This window comes from Podarcis vaucheri (assembly GCF_965113315.1).
Source record: "Podarcis vaucheri genome assembly, chromosome: 8".
NCBI lineage: Eukaryota > Metazoa > Chordata > Lepidosauria > Squamata > Lacertidae > Podarcis > Podarcis vaucheri.
In genome coordinates this window covers 7,028,370-7,042,438 of record NC_138766.1, presented here as the reverse complement: position 1 = coordinate 7,042,438, position 14,069 = coordinate 7,028,370, and the positions used below count along the sequence as shown (strand labels likewise).

The 14,069-nt window shown below is 46.8% G+C and overlaps 1 protein-coding gene across 1 annotated transcript in view; it reads left to right on the top strand.

Moving 5' to 3' along the window:
* Nucleotides 1–12,588, top strand: part of DIAPH1 (diaphanous related formin 1) — an 81,549-nt gene extending 68,961 nt beyond the window's left edge. The window contains exons 26-27 of the mRNA XM_082234243.1: nt 1,615–1,701; nt 11,024–12,588. Coding sequence (XP_082090369.1) covers nt 1,615–1,701; nt 11,024–11,205 — 269 coding nt within the window. The 3' untranslated portion in view covers nt 11,206–12,588. The remainder of the gene's footprint in view (nt 1–1,614; nt 1,702–11,023) is intronic.
* The last annotated feature ends 1,481 nt before the right edge of the window (nt 12,589–14,069 follow it).

The following is a 14,069-nucleotide window of genomic DNA, read 5'->3' as shown; positions in this document are numbered from 1 at the left end:
AATGGCTGCAAGAGCTTTTGCTTCTGCCATGTTTCCTCTCACCCCTCATAATGTCTGTCGAAGGTGTCGCTGGTTTCCCTTCTTCCTGTGAGAAGGGATACCAAGCAAAGGCGCAGCCCCTCAGTCCCCCCCCCCCTGCACCTCCTTTGGACTGCTTTAGTGAGGTGAGCTGAGCTGCTCGTCTGGCAAGAGAGGATCATGGCAGTGCACAGCTTCTGCCAAAGGAACGACGCAGGGGTCTCCCTCGGCACATGGTTTTTGGGCCAGGAGCATCCTTGTTGCTGGGGGAAGGCGATCAGTTGAGACAGGCCAGCTAATCTCCTTAGTAGCCAGAGAGCTGCTGAGAGCGAAAAGGAGATTAATGGGAAATGGATGGCACAAAAGCCCTGGGGGTGCTAATCACATCAAGGCAGCAGAATAGCCCAGTAGCTGGACCCATTAAAAGCTGCTGGGAGCCTGCCAGGAAGCCCCCCACCCCCACTGCAACATGTGTGTGAGAGGGTGGAGGGAGTGGGGGGGGGGAGCTGCCTTTCAGAGGGATTCCTCCCAAGCCTGTCTTTAGGGATGGACGGACTAATCAATCTGTTATTTTACTGCATTTTGCTTTTCTTTTTTTATCGCAAATCATGTGCTGTTTTAGTGTCTGTGTGAATTAGGTCAGTTTCCTTTTAAACGGTGACCAGAGAAAAGGCTCCTCCATCCCTGCCTGCCTTGCTATTGCGGAGGCAGGGGAGGCCTGAGCCATTCCTCAGCCCTGTAATGGAATAACTGGAATGAAGCGAGGAGAGCTGCGATGGGGAGTTACATCTCGGTTTTTGTGCTGATAAAGAAGGAATTTATTTCCTCTTATTAGTAGAATAGAAAGCATGATTGCTGAAGGCCAAACCAGCCGTGCTTGCCAATTCAGTTAAGAAGCTGGGGGGGGGGGGAAGCCCGCGAGTGACTAAAGGAAAACCTGCCCCTTCCCTAGCCTGATCTTCTCAGAGTTTGCTGCTTTGAGACATTTTCTTCCTGCACTCTCACTTTGATGTGAGTTATTAAAGCAGTGAGGTAAGGCAGGGGAGGAGTGGTTTTTCTCATCTCCCCCCCCCCGCAAAAAAAACCTTTTAACGTAAAAGTTAACACTAACACAAAGCAGCAGGTATGGTTCTGAATCTAATGTGCAGCAGAATTGTTTTTGGGATTACAGCTCTACATAGTGTGAGTGCCCAGTTTAATATTTCCCCATGTCATAAAAAGAACTTACTCCCCATGTCAGTTAGAAATCACTTTGAGAAGCATTTTAGTGTGGCTTTCTCCTTGACATGTCAATTTCCCACATGTATAAAGTTCTTTTTGTTTGTTTGTTTACAAGGGAGTGCATTCAAATATACATTCCATCCTTTCCCCAATGCCTGCACCCTGAGCCAGAAAATATTTCACCTTGCACTATTTGATGGGAGCCTGGTGGGTGATCTTCCCATGCGCTCCTTGTACAGGTGTCTTGGGAAGTGGTATTCACCTGATACACACTGTGGGAGGGCTTGGTAGATGGTGCCATCTTTTGCATCTGTAAGAGTGTGAAGGCAATGTGAGTCACCTTTTCTTTTTCCTTTTTCTTTTTGCACTTTGCAGAGGGCGATGAAACAGGAGTTATGGACAGTCTAATGGAGGCCTTGCAATCAGGAGCAGCCTTCCGTAGGAAAAGAGGGCCACGCCAAGGTATGTTCTGTTAGGCCCAGAAGTCTGATCCTCTTGTTGATCAAACCTGAATTGTATGGAAGAAAGATGAAACTTCAGTCATGCCTAGAAGGAGTTTAACTCACCAAGCACACGTTTTTGGCATGATGGCAGCTCACGGTTTTCTGTCTTTGCCATTCTTCTGAAATTGTAAGAGCCAATTTGATTTTAAAAAATTAGTGTTAGTCTTCAATCTGGCAGCTAAAAAATCCTTTGCTTATCTTTGAAGTTCAGTGAGTGACCTTGGGCCAATGTTCAGTGTTGGTTGTTGGTTTGTATTTATTTACAACCTTATGAAGCATTTTTGTAGCGGGTACAACTGAGACCTGCTTCTTCACTTCAGAGTGGGTATTTGAGATTCGGGGAAAGACCAGACTTCTCTAACTCACCCATCAACCTTGATGGGTTTCACAGCTCTTAAATGCATACCTGTGGCAATGATTCGGTAATTAATCTGCTTATAGATGCCTTTATGCCTGAAGTGGTAAGATGTTCTATGAAAAGAACGTTTGGGAGAGTATTGGCAAAAGGATGCTTGCTGTGTTTCCATGCCAGGACTGTTCATTTGTCTCGAACTCCTCTTCCCTGCCTGACTGTTGCTTCCTCTTAATAGCCAGATGGTCTACAAGCCAAAGATACACCTTGCAGCTTCCTGGATTCTATAAGCCCTGCGAAAAATCTGGAGCACTTTTAGCTGGTTAACCCTATGGAGGAAAGGACATGTAACATGGGGCAATGTGTTAAAGAGCTCTTATTTAGCATCACAAGTTCAGTGAGCAGCTCAAGTTGACTAAAATATGCAGTAATTATGAGATGAAATCAATAGTCCCAACACTATTTAAGCTATTAGGCACTCCCTGGTTCTTGTGGTTCAATTTGACATTCAGAGTACAGATAATTTAAAAAGAAAGTTTGGATGACTTCACCACTTTTTCCTTTTAAGTCTCTCTCGTTACTACAATAAGCCTCTGGGAGAGCTCATGTCCAGAAGGGCTGATTTTCACATGATTTCTGACAAGAAAAACCACAATTTGCTGATTCAGACAAAGCTGCTTGGTGCAGTATTATATTTAATGCCCCATTAATATACAAGATAACAAGATTCATGCTTTTTCTGTAAAATGAAAGGTCTTCCTTCATGGTAAATAACTTTCTCTCTGTGTCTGTGTGTGTGTGTGTGTGTGTAGACATTTTAAAGAATTTATTTACAGGAAAAACATGAAATAAGTGTAATCAGTGTGTGTAATATAAGTGTCCTTTCACTGATACTTTATATGTACAGACACATGCACACACACACACACACACACACACACACACACACACACACAAATATAATATGTCTTTCCATTAACTGATCATTGGAATGTTATATTTAATTTAATAATGTGAAGTAAGAATTTGATAATATGCAGGTCTTTAGAAATTGACCAATTTAAGTGTTAAGTAATTTTGTTAAATATATTAAAGCATGTTAGTTTCAAACTCTTACGGCATTCTGAGGTTAGAAATGGTTATGTGTTTGAATAGTAATTTTCTGAAGAAGCAGACATTGCAAAACCCTATGAGTTAGGCACTAAATAGAAATAGTTCTGTATCAGTCGTTCCTCAGTTTCACTTTGATGCAGCCAAACTCACCTGAGGAGTTGTAGATAACTTGCAGAAAGTCAGTCAAAGCAACCCAGAGCAGATAACGGAACAAAAATGACTTATTTTGTTACAACCTGCTGCATCGTAGATAATTAAGCTGAAATACTAAGATTTAAACTGCAGTACTAAGGTTTAAGCTTCTTTGTCACCTTTTGGGCCAGTGGGATCAAGTTGGATGTAGATTGTGCTTCACAGAGCAAGAGAGTCTTCACAATGATCTACCTTTGCATTATGGCAGGGAGGAAAGGAAAAGAATCCCTAAGGCAGGGAAACGTTGAATGAGCTGGTCTTCTGAATAGGTAGGGCAGAGTTTGGCCTGTTTCACATGCCACAGTAAGCCAAAGTAATGATCTGTATTCAATGTTTATCCTGTAGTTAGAAACTGTGATTGCAGTTGGGGAACCTTCACTATGATCCCTGGTTTGAACCAACATGCCATGACAAACCTTGGTTTAGCTGCTGGCCTGTGCTGAGCCCGGGGAGGAGCAAAGCAGCCGCAGTCTCCTTCTTGGAATAGCAGCAGCTGCAATAAGCCTGCCACAATCACTTTATTAGAGTGTTTTAAGACGGGTGGCGCTGTGGTCTAATCCACTGAGGCTTGGGCTTGCCGATTGAAAGGTCAGCAGTTCGAGCCTCTGCGACGGGCTGAGCTCCCGTTGTTCGGCCCCTGCTCCTGCCAACCTATCAGTTTGAAAGCACACACACACACAAAAAGTGCAAGTAGATAAATAGGTACTGTCCGGCGGGAAGGTAAATGGTGTTTCTGCGCGCTGCTCTGGTTTCGGTGTTCCATAGCACCAGAAGCGGCTTAGTCATGCTGGCCACATGACCCGGAAAAACTGTCTTCGGACAAACGCCAGCTCCCTCGGCCTGTAAAGCGAGATGAGCACCGCAACCCCAGAGTCGTCTGCGACTGGACTTAACTGTCAGGGGTCCTTTACCTTTACCTTTAAGGGCTTTTTAGGGTTAGGGTTGGACTTAAGTTGCTCTGCACTTTTTCAGCAGTCTTAAGGAGAGAGCTAAGTCAGCAGGCAGGGGATGATCTCTCAGCAGCAACCAACCTTTAAGAGGGGCCCATGTGTTGAACAGAGCAAGGGTTGAAGATCCATGCAGTACTGGTTGAATTCTTACAATATACCAATCTGCCATTTAAAAAGCTTAAATTTGGGTTGGTGTGATGTCTGAATGGAGCCACTGTTCATTCACTGCTGAGTATTACTTGAAATTCCAGCCAGTTTCTGTGTTGCTCCATTCTGCAGATGTGCCACATATTTCTGTCTATACAAATAATAAAAATGGAGAAATGTTCTCGTGCTACAGGTGGCACTGCAAAAGACAGTGTGATGGCTTACCCAGGTGAGCCGTGGAGGGACAACCGGAACATGCTGCCCTCCACCCCTGTGCACACATTGGCCCTGCTCCGCTGGCTCCTCTAACTGCCAGCCCTGGGGCCCTTACTGCAGAGATATAGATGGCTAGTCTGGACAGTTTGGGGACCTTAGGCTTCTTCAGCTGCCACTGATTAGGATTAAGAGTCAACATGTCAGGAGGAGGAGCTAGGAAAGATGGAAGGTGACCACCCACGCAGGTTAGGATGAAGAGTCTGTGCAGATAAATGGTGGTTGCAGCCTGGTGATGGCCCAGGCCAGCTGGCAGTCTCTTCTGGCCTCTTCCCTGTGTTGCTTCTTCCTCTCAGCCAATTTCAACCTGGCAAAAGGCACTTCTAGGTGCAGAGGTCCCTTGGGCCTGTAGTGACAAAGATGTATAGGAGTAACCCCAAACTGATTCTGATTTCTCCAAAGCTACTTCTCTTTTCTGCTTCAGCCCAGTGGTGAGACTTGATTTCCAGGTTTGTGTATGCTCAGAGCTATGAAATTAACAGGAACCATCTAAATAAGGTAGAGCAGAGATGTACTGCTGATCTCTCCAAAGGGTTTTGCTACTCTTTCACTGGAATCATCTACTGCTAACATCATGTGCCCTCAAAGCGAAATTGAGACAGCCCCTCCTCATAAAGATTTGGGGGCAGGGAGGGATGCTACATCCTATCACTGCCACAGAGTAACTGCTTATCAACACAATTGGCTCTGATCTTTGACTTTGCTTTCGCTGACAAGCAGCTGTCGCTATTCAGTGGCACTGGCATATTCATGCTAGGATGTGAAGGAATGAAAAAGCGAAGAGCCCTTTGTGGGCTCCACTGAATAGCTTAAGTAGTTATTGTGGGATAAGTCAGCAGGGATATTGTTCCTGCTAGTTCATTAAGAAAGGCCTGCCAGTTGCTGCCGTCTGCAGGGAGGGGAATGCACAATAGCCTTGTGTCTGTCCCCATGCAGCTTGCCTCAGTGATAGTCCTACAGTCATGGTTTCAGCCTGATTCAGACAGCCCTTCTGATTTTGATTACTCATCTTGTCATTGACGTCCACTGCCCTGACATCATGCAGACCATCTGCTGTTGTGGGGATGGAGTTCAGATAATGAGGTCATTCCACTTCCTTGATCCAGCTCCTTTTGTTTAGTCTCCATCTGAAATAAAAACCATAACACCAGAAGCTCCATCCACATGGTTTAGACCTAGTTATTTCTAAGACAGGTGGTGAATCTGGTCTGTAATAGTACTTAAGGTTGTAGGTGAGCGCTCCCAAGATGGAGTGCTCCATACAAAGGGTAGGAATCCCTTCACATAGAAATCTGGCATGTCAGGGAGAAGAGCATTTGTTCATAGAAGCCCCTGTGCCCTGCAGTCTGAAGTGGTACAGCCTGGGTATTAATTTTTAACCTCTGAGAACTAAAGCACAATGTAATGGTTCTGTGCTGACTTCGTTGCAGGGGGAAATGACTTTATCACCTGCTTTGTTCACATGCTTTGACAGTCAGTATGGCACAAGCTCATGCTTTTGAATTGTGGGTCTCTGGCTGTCCCCCTGCTCCTCATATTGATGGAAGAATTAGGGACCAGTCAGCTGCGAAAGCCTGAACTGATCAAACGTACACAAGGCCCTGTCTCTTGCAGTATCTTATGGGTCATAAGCCCCCTGTAAATACATACAGAGCCCAGGTACTCTGGAATTGTGCAGAGGGGTTTCCTGTTGCCTCTGTTCTCTTGTGGGAAGGCAGTCAGAGCTTTGGAGCATCCTGAGCAGGTAACCTGATGGGCGCTTTTTTTATTTCCTCGCAGCAAACTCTGTCCTGTCCCTTTGTGAGGTGGAGGAACACACACCTGAGCGGGTAACCCATGGGCATGTGGATGTTCTTTCCTCCCACTCCCCTCCATTTGTGTGTGATGTCCTTGTGTGCTGCAGGCAGGAAGTTTGGAAGAGGAGATTGGCGTTCAGGCAGCCTCCCATGCTGGGTTCAGCAGTCTGTCCAGAACTGATTGTCTTTGGGCTTCCAAATGGGTCACCTTGAGTACATGTGACTCACTATAGTCGGTCCCTTTGAAGTGTGGATCCTTCCTCACTTCTGTCTTGGAGCATGGGCCTGCCCTGCCCAGGACAACCTTCCTGGTTCTCCTGGCTCCTTCCGAGGCTGTTTCCTTGCTGTCTTTCTCCTCACCCTCCTCCCTCCTTGTCGGCATGTGCAGTGTTCCCAACTCCAGTACTGCAGTGATCCATCATCCAGGCAATGCAGCTGGCTGACACCTCTACGTATTCCTTTTTGTCTTTATTGCTTCGTATATTTACAACCCTGAGCTCTACAAGCTCTACGGCTATAGGAAGCATTTCTCAGGGTTTGCCCTTCAAGGATAGTCCTAGTACAACTTGGTAGGCAGGCACAAGCAGGTGACAAGGAGCATTTTCTTTGCCTTTAGAATTGTCATTCTTCTGCCAGTTGCATGTTCCCTTTGCATGATGTTCAGGTGTTTGCTCTAGATGTGACACCAGAAGTGTGCCCTTTCTTTCCGTGTCTGGTGAACTGAACTCTCCATGGAACTGCAGCATCTCAGGTCAGCAACCAGAGCTGCCACTTGGTTCTCCCATGGTTGTCTTCACTTCTGCATTCTTCTTCCCAAACCCTGGAGTTTTCTCTACACTTCTGTTAGTGATCAGGTTTATGGGCACATTCATGTGGTACAGTGCCATAATGTAAAAATGTGTGTATGTTGCACAAGTTATAATCTTTGTGTTGAATGTTTGTTTGCCTGTCTTGGCAGGCCAAAAGTGACCCCTCCAGCTTTCCAAATCCTCCTTAACCTTCTCTATGACTGAACCTCTAGCCACAGTCCCTCATGATGCTTAGTATGTGTGTATCTGAAGAAGTGTGCATGCACACGAAAGCTCATACCAAGAACTAACTTAGTTGGTCTTTAAGGTGCTACTGGAAGGAATTTTTTTATTTTGACTATGGCAGACCAACACGGCTACCTATCTGTAACTGGTATGATGCTTAGAGTTTGTGATCTGTATGATCTCCAGTTTCAAGAGGTATCTTCACAGCTTAACAGCTGCTTTGGTATCATACCCAAAACCTGGGGTGCCCATACCTTTCTTTGCAGCAGAAAGGCAGTATTGCTTTTTTGTGACTGTAATAGGTTCAGGCATGGGACATTCTCTGTTAATTGTCCTTGTCAGAACTCCAGGTGGAGCAGAGGGAAGAGGGTTTGATTTCGTTGACCAAAGCCTGTTAGGGGTCAGCCTGCATGGCAACAGATACCAAAAATCCAGACAAGAGGCAATAACCTCCAGGGCGAGAGTGTACTGACATTATCAGGCGGTTGAAATGTGATGATATGAGCTAGAAGCTATCCATATTTATAGCTTGGAAGACATCCACTTCTCTACACAGTCTGTGCCAAAACATGTGTCTCAGGAGTGTCTCTTCTGAAACAGGTGATTGTGCCCCTTCCTAGAAGTAGCGTGTTCTAGGAGACAGTCCTACCAAGTGGTTCGTGTTGCACAGAACTGTGTGTATACGCAAGTGTTTTGTCTCTTCAGAAGACACAGTCATTAGCAGAAAGGCTTCATCTCAGAAAACACTCTTGAGCTGTTTTTCTCTGAGAACCACTTTTGCAGAATCAGTTTGCTGTATCCCTTTTTCAGCTATGTAAGCCCTTCTAAATAAAATAGGACAAAATGGTGTCATTCACTACAGCCCTTTCTCCAGTCCACAAAGCCAGAAGTCTTGGTTTTTGTGAAGATTGGGTCAGTTCTTACTCATTTTCCAGGCCAATAATTCCAAAACATCAAAGTGCTTGAATATACAGTGGTGCCCCGCAAGACGAATGCCTCGCAAGACGGAAAACTCGCTAGACGAAAGAGTTTTCCATTTTGGAGGTGCTTCGCAAAATGAATTTCCTATGGGCTTGCTTCGCAAGACGACAATGTCTTGCGAGTTCCTGCTGGTTCCCCCCCCCTTTTCTAAGCCGCTAAGCCGCTTATCAGCTGATCCGATCAGCAGATAAGCCGCTAAAAGCCGCTAATAGCGCTAATCCGTCAATGGGCTTGCTTCGCAAGACGAAAAAACCGCTAGACGAAGAGAATCACAGAATGGATTCTTTTCGTCTTGCGAGGCACCACTGTACATAGTTTTATAGTTTTGAGGTACATGAATGTTTTCAGCTGGTGCTGGAAAGAGTACAGTGCAGGTGCCTGCTTGATCTCCCTGGGCAGGGAGTTCCCAAGTGCAGGTGCTGCCACACTAAACCATCAAGTTCATTCAGGTGCAGAACAGGCATTGTTTCTACCAATGGAAGCCGTCGAGTGGTGATAAACCTTTAAGTCCAAGTGCAGGCAACCTACTTGGGGAAGGTCGACAGCAAGGGTCCTCAAACCTTTTAAACGGGGGGCCAGTTCACTGTCCCTCTGACACTGTTGGGGGCCGGACTATAGTTTGAAAAAAAATATGAACGAATTCCTATGCACACTGCACATATTTTATATGTAGGGCACAAAAAAACAGGAAAAACAATACAATATTTAAAATGAAGAATGGTTTTAATCAGCATAAGAAGAAGAAGAAGAAGAAGAAGAAGAAGAAGAGGAGGAGTTTGGATTTGATATCCCGCCTTTCACTCCCCTTCAGGAGTCTCAAAGTGGCTAACATTCTCCTTTCCCTTCCTCCCCCACAACAAACCCTCTGTGAGGTGAGTGGGGCTGAGAGACTTCAGAGAAGTGTGACTGGCCCAAGGTCACCCAGCAGCTGCATGTGGAGGAGCGGAGACACGAACCCGGTTTCCCAGATTACGTGACTACCGCTCTTAACCACTACACCACACTGGCTCTCTCTTATAAGTATTTCAATGGGAAGTATGGGCCTGCTTTGGGCCCCACCCACTTCTCATAAACACCCGCCTTATAAAAGGTTCAGCCCCTGTCACATCCACACACCCATGTACTCTCTCTGGACAACCTCCAGCCCCCTCCAAAAGGCGCATCCCCTTCCCACCAGTTCTGGCTCAGAAAGTGGATTCTCAATATCTCCCCCCGCCCCCCAACACACTTCCGCCTTCCCAAACCTCACCCTACAAAACTAGCATATTCATAGCCAATGGTAGGGGAGATCTCTTGGAAGCGCTATGCCAGGCATAGGCAAACTCAGCCCTCCAGATGTTTCGGGACCAAAACTCCCATCATCCCTGACCACTGGTCCTGTTAGCTAGGGATGATGGGAGTTGTAGTCCCAAAACATCTGGAAGGCCGAGTTTGCCTATGCCTGCACTATGCAATTTGCTTTGCAGCCAAAAGCTTTTTTAAAAAAACCACCCACAGATCTTGAATTAAAGCCGCTGCTGCTTAAAAACACCTCGTGTTTGAGACGCGTATTTTCCAGCGACTTACAAAAAAGTGCATTTAACAAAGCCACCTCCTCCTCTTTCTGCCCGCCTTCCTCATGATCTAACCATGATCTTTGCCCAGCAAGCCCCACATAGAGGAGGAGTTTCGTAACTGGGATTGAGAATGGAGAGGGAAGGAGAAGAGGGAGGTCATCTTCCCTGAGTTGGACTGGGCTCCGCAGGCGCCTCCTCCTGCGCCTCTGCCCTACGGTGTCTGGGCCGAGTTCTTTGCTGCAGCTGGCTGAGATCCGGGGAGACCCATTAGACAGCAGCAGGTTCTGCAGTTGCTGGCCGAGCCGGGTTCAGGACCCTGGCAGGCTGGATGTGGCCTGGCCTGCGGGCTGTAGTTTGAGGACCCCTGGTCTACAGTCTTCTTCTTTTTTTCAGCCTACAGTTGTTGTCTGTGCTTTCAACAACTACTGTTTAGTGAATTAGCACTGTTAATTAAATAATTATCACTGACTGGGTACCTTCTGCATTTCATTCCACTCTGACCTCACTGTTTCAACGCCTCCCCGTGCCCCAATACATAAATATCATTGTAGCTGAGGATAGCAGACGTCTGATGAAGTGAGCTGCAGTCCACAGCAGCTTGTGCTGTAATAACTTTGTTAATTTTGAAGGTGGTTTTGCTGCAACAGAGTGGAAACAGCTGCCCCTCTGGAAATGGCTGCACTGGTGTTATGTTGCTAACATCCTTACTGTTGGGGTTGATTGAAAGGATTATGTGGAGAGGTTGGGTGGTAAATTTCAGTGCTTCGTGTCTCCTTTTCTTCCGAGCAACACCTACCAAAGTGCAGCAGCTTGTTCTTCTGCTTTGGACTTCCCTTGGGAGTTTTAACGTTGTCTCTCTTCCTTCCTCGTCTCTCTACCCACCTCAGCAAACAGAAAAGTTGGCTGTGCCGTCACTTCATTGCTAGCCTCGGAGTTGACAAAGGAAGATGCTCTGGGTTCAAGCAAGCAAAACAAGAAGCTAAAGAAGGATAAAGACGGAGAAGCAGAAGCCCCCAATGGAGATACTCCAGATGAAACTTTGACGGAGGGGAACAGCCGCCAGAGCTAGAGCCCAGGTTAGGACTAAAGCCTGTGGCAGGAGAAAGACACACATGGCAGAGGAATTAAAAAAACACTGAGTCACTTTGCAGTCTTTGATTTTACTTTTCATGGGCATGAGACGAGGAGACAAATAATATAATCACTTCTGCCTTGCCCCCTTCTAGGGCTGTTTTACAACTTCTTTTAAGCCTTTTTATACCACAGTACAGGACATCTCATCTTGAATCTGTCACCTGCCTTTCTCAAAATCAGAACTGCAGAGCTTTCTGCTGAGCATGCACCATAGTTTTGAGCAAAGATGAGAGCTGCTGCTGTGTTGGCTCCCACACCTGCAGGCAGGGTGGGGAGGACCATGCCATTGGGTAGCAAGGGTAATTCAAAATGGAACCCACGGGCCCCACTTCCTTGTCGAGCGTGGGTGACGGGGAGCAAGGTCACAATTTAATGTCCCAGCCTCGTGCTGCCTTCCCAGTGCCAACTGAGCATCAAATGTTGCTGAGGGACGCAAAAGGCCTCGAGGGCCGTTTGTTGGACCCCGCTGTTCCCTGGTTTCTCTCCTCTCTTGAGTTGTCCTGTACAAAAGGTATCAAAAGGCTTAAAATGTCTCCACAGGCTCTCTTCTCTGAGACAAGCAGCATCAAACATCTGGCATAGGGTTGTGGTTGGCCAGTTGGAGAGGGCAGGGCAAGGTCAGAAGAACTCTAGGCCCGCCTCTTCCTCTCTAGTCAGTTCTTCTGACCTTGTCCTGCCCTCTCCAACTGACCAGCCACAACCCTATGCCAGATGTTTGACACTGCTTGTCTTCATACTCAGAGAAGAATGCCTGCAGAGACATTTTAGTGTTTTAGGCATGTAGGCACCAACTGGTGGCTTAACCTGGCCTGATCCCACAGAAATCTTCCATCTTTCCCCCTGTAGGGACAGGTGATCAGAACTGAGTCATCTTGGTGGGTTTCTTTTGATCCCTGCAGCAGCACATGACAAGACTCAGTCCTCTCCCCTGGAAATCTAGTCGCCTGAATGGGGGGTTTGATTTAGAGCAGGTACCATATCACCACAGCATCACTTTTGCTTGCTGGCGCCTTGGTCACCCTTTCCCAAAGGGGGCAGAACTTAGAAGGCTGTGTTTTCTAGGGGTGCTCAGGGAAAAGCAAAGCAATAGGATGCTTCCCAGCATGGAGGGGTAATTTTGTCTGCTGCAGACTGCCAACCTACTTTTTATTGTAGTTTTTGTTTTATTTCATAAGTAAAAAAAAAAAGTAATTCACAGTGCTTAACTTATATTTCAGAAGTGTAAAAATTATAATTGATAGAATATTTGGTGTTTTTTTCTGGAGAGGGGATATAATAATTATTTTGCTCAAAAGTTTTAATAAAAAAAGTTATTTGCTCCCTGTGTCCCTTTTATTTAATTAGGCAATACAGTGGGCCCATTATATGTCATTATACTTCCAAAACAGGAGTCCAAAATATCCAATATAATTTGATTGATTGATTGATTGATTGATTGATCTGATCATGATGATGTGAAGTCTCCATTGGGAAGGTCAGTTCAGGTAAACCCCTTCACATGTTCAGAAAACCGGAGGGAGACACAGGGAGGCTAGCCTTCCAAACAAAACAGCCATCACCCATGCACATGAAAAGTATTCTGCACCCCAATTCCTGCATGTGTAGCGCTCCACACAGTGGAGATCTTGATTGATCTAGGATCCCTGCTTATACAGTGTTGGTTAGGAGTGTGACCACCAGACTGCAGCCCTGGCTTCCCCATCGGTGTCTGAGGGGCACTTGTATGAACACCCTTAGGCAGCCCATTTGTTCATCTAAGCAGGCGCCCTATATTCTAGCTCTGCATACAGACCCTCTTCCATCAAATCCACAACTTGTATAGTTTCATCGTAGCTATATGATGGAAAACAACAGAAAATTTACAAATAAGCAGTTTAGTTTTAAGGTAGGAGCACTGAATGGAAAATTCAGTGTCTCCATTGCACTGCATGGGAGAAAGGCACCACCTTTTAAAAAGTAATACCGTATTTTGCGGCCCATAGGACGCTCCGGCCCATAGGACGCACCTAGTTTTTTGGGGGGGAAATAAAGAAAAAAAATTTTAATTCCCCCCCAGGAGCGGGGCTGGAAGAACCAGGTCGGGGAACAGTGGGAAGGCACGCTCTGCCTCCCCGCTGTCCCCCGAGCTTGTGGGGCTGGCGATGGGGAGAAGTGCGCTGATCCCGCGACTGCAGGCAGCTCTGCGCCGCCATCCGGAGCAGGGCGGGACTTAGCACCCCGCTCCCGGTGGCCGCGCAGAGCTGTGCTGAGCCGGGGACTGCAGGCAGCTCTGCGCAACCCTCGGAGCCGGTCTCCCGAGGGTTGCGCAGAGCTTCCTGAAGCCTGGAGAGCGAGAGGGGTCGGTGCGCACCGACCCCTCTCGCTCTCCAGGCTTCAGCGAAAGCCTGCATTCGCCCCATAGGACGCACCCAGATTTCCCCTTCATTTTTGGAGGGGAAAAAGTGCGTCCTATAGGGTGAAAAATACGGTACATAAAGGGCTAAAGTGGGGCCATCTCCTTGGAAAACTCTGTTGCTCATTTTTTTGGAGGGGGTAGCGTCCTCCTCCCACCCTTGGGTAAGCCAATAGACACTGGTTTCTCCATTGATCTGCATGGGATGAAAGAAAGGTTCATCTCCAAAACCAAGTGACAACACCCATTCCCACCCAGGACCACCCTGGTGCAATAGGACCTTTGCTGGAGATGGGGTGGGCTTTTGCCCTTGGCTGGCTGTTTTTGGAGTGCTTTTTTCTCCCCTCCCACCCCTGGCAAATAAATGGAGACACCACTGCTCTTTAAAAACATATAAGCGGTATTGC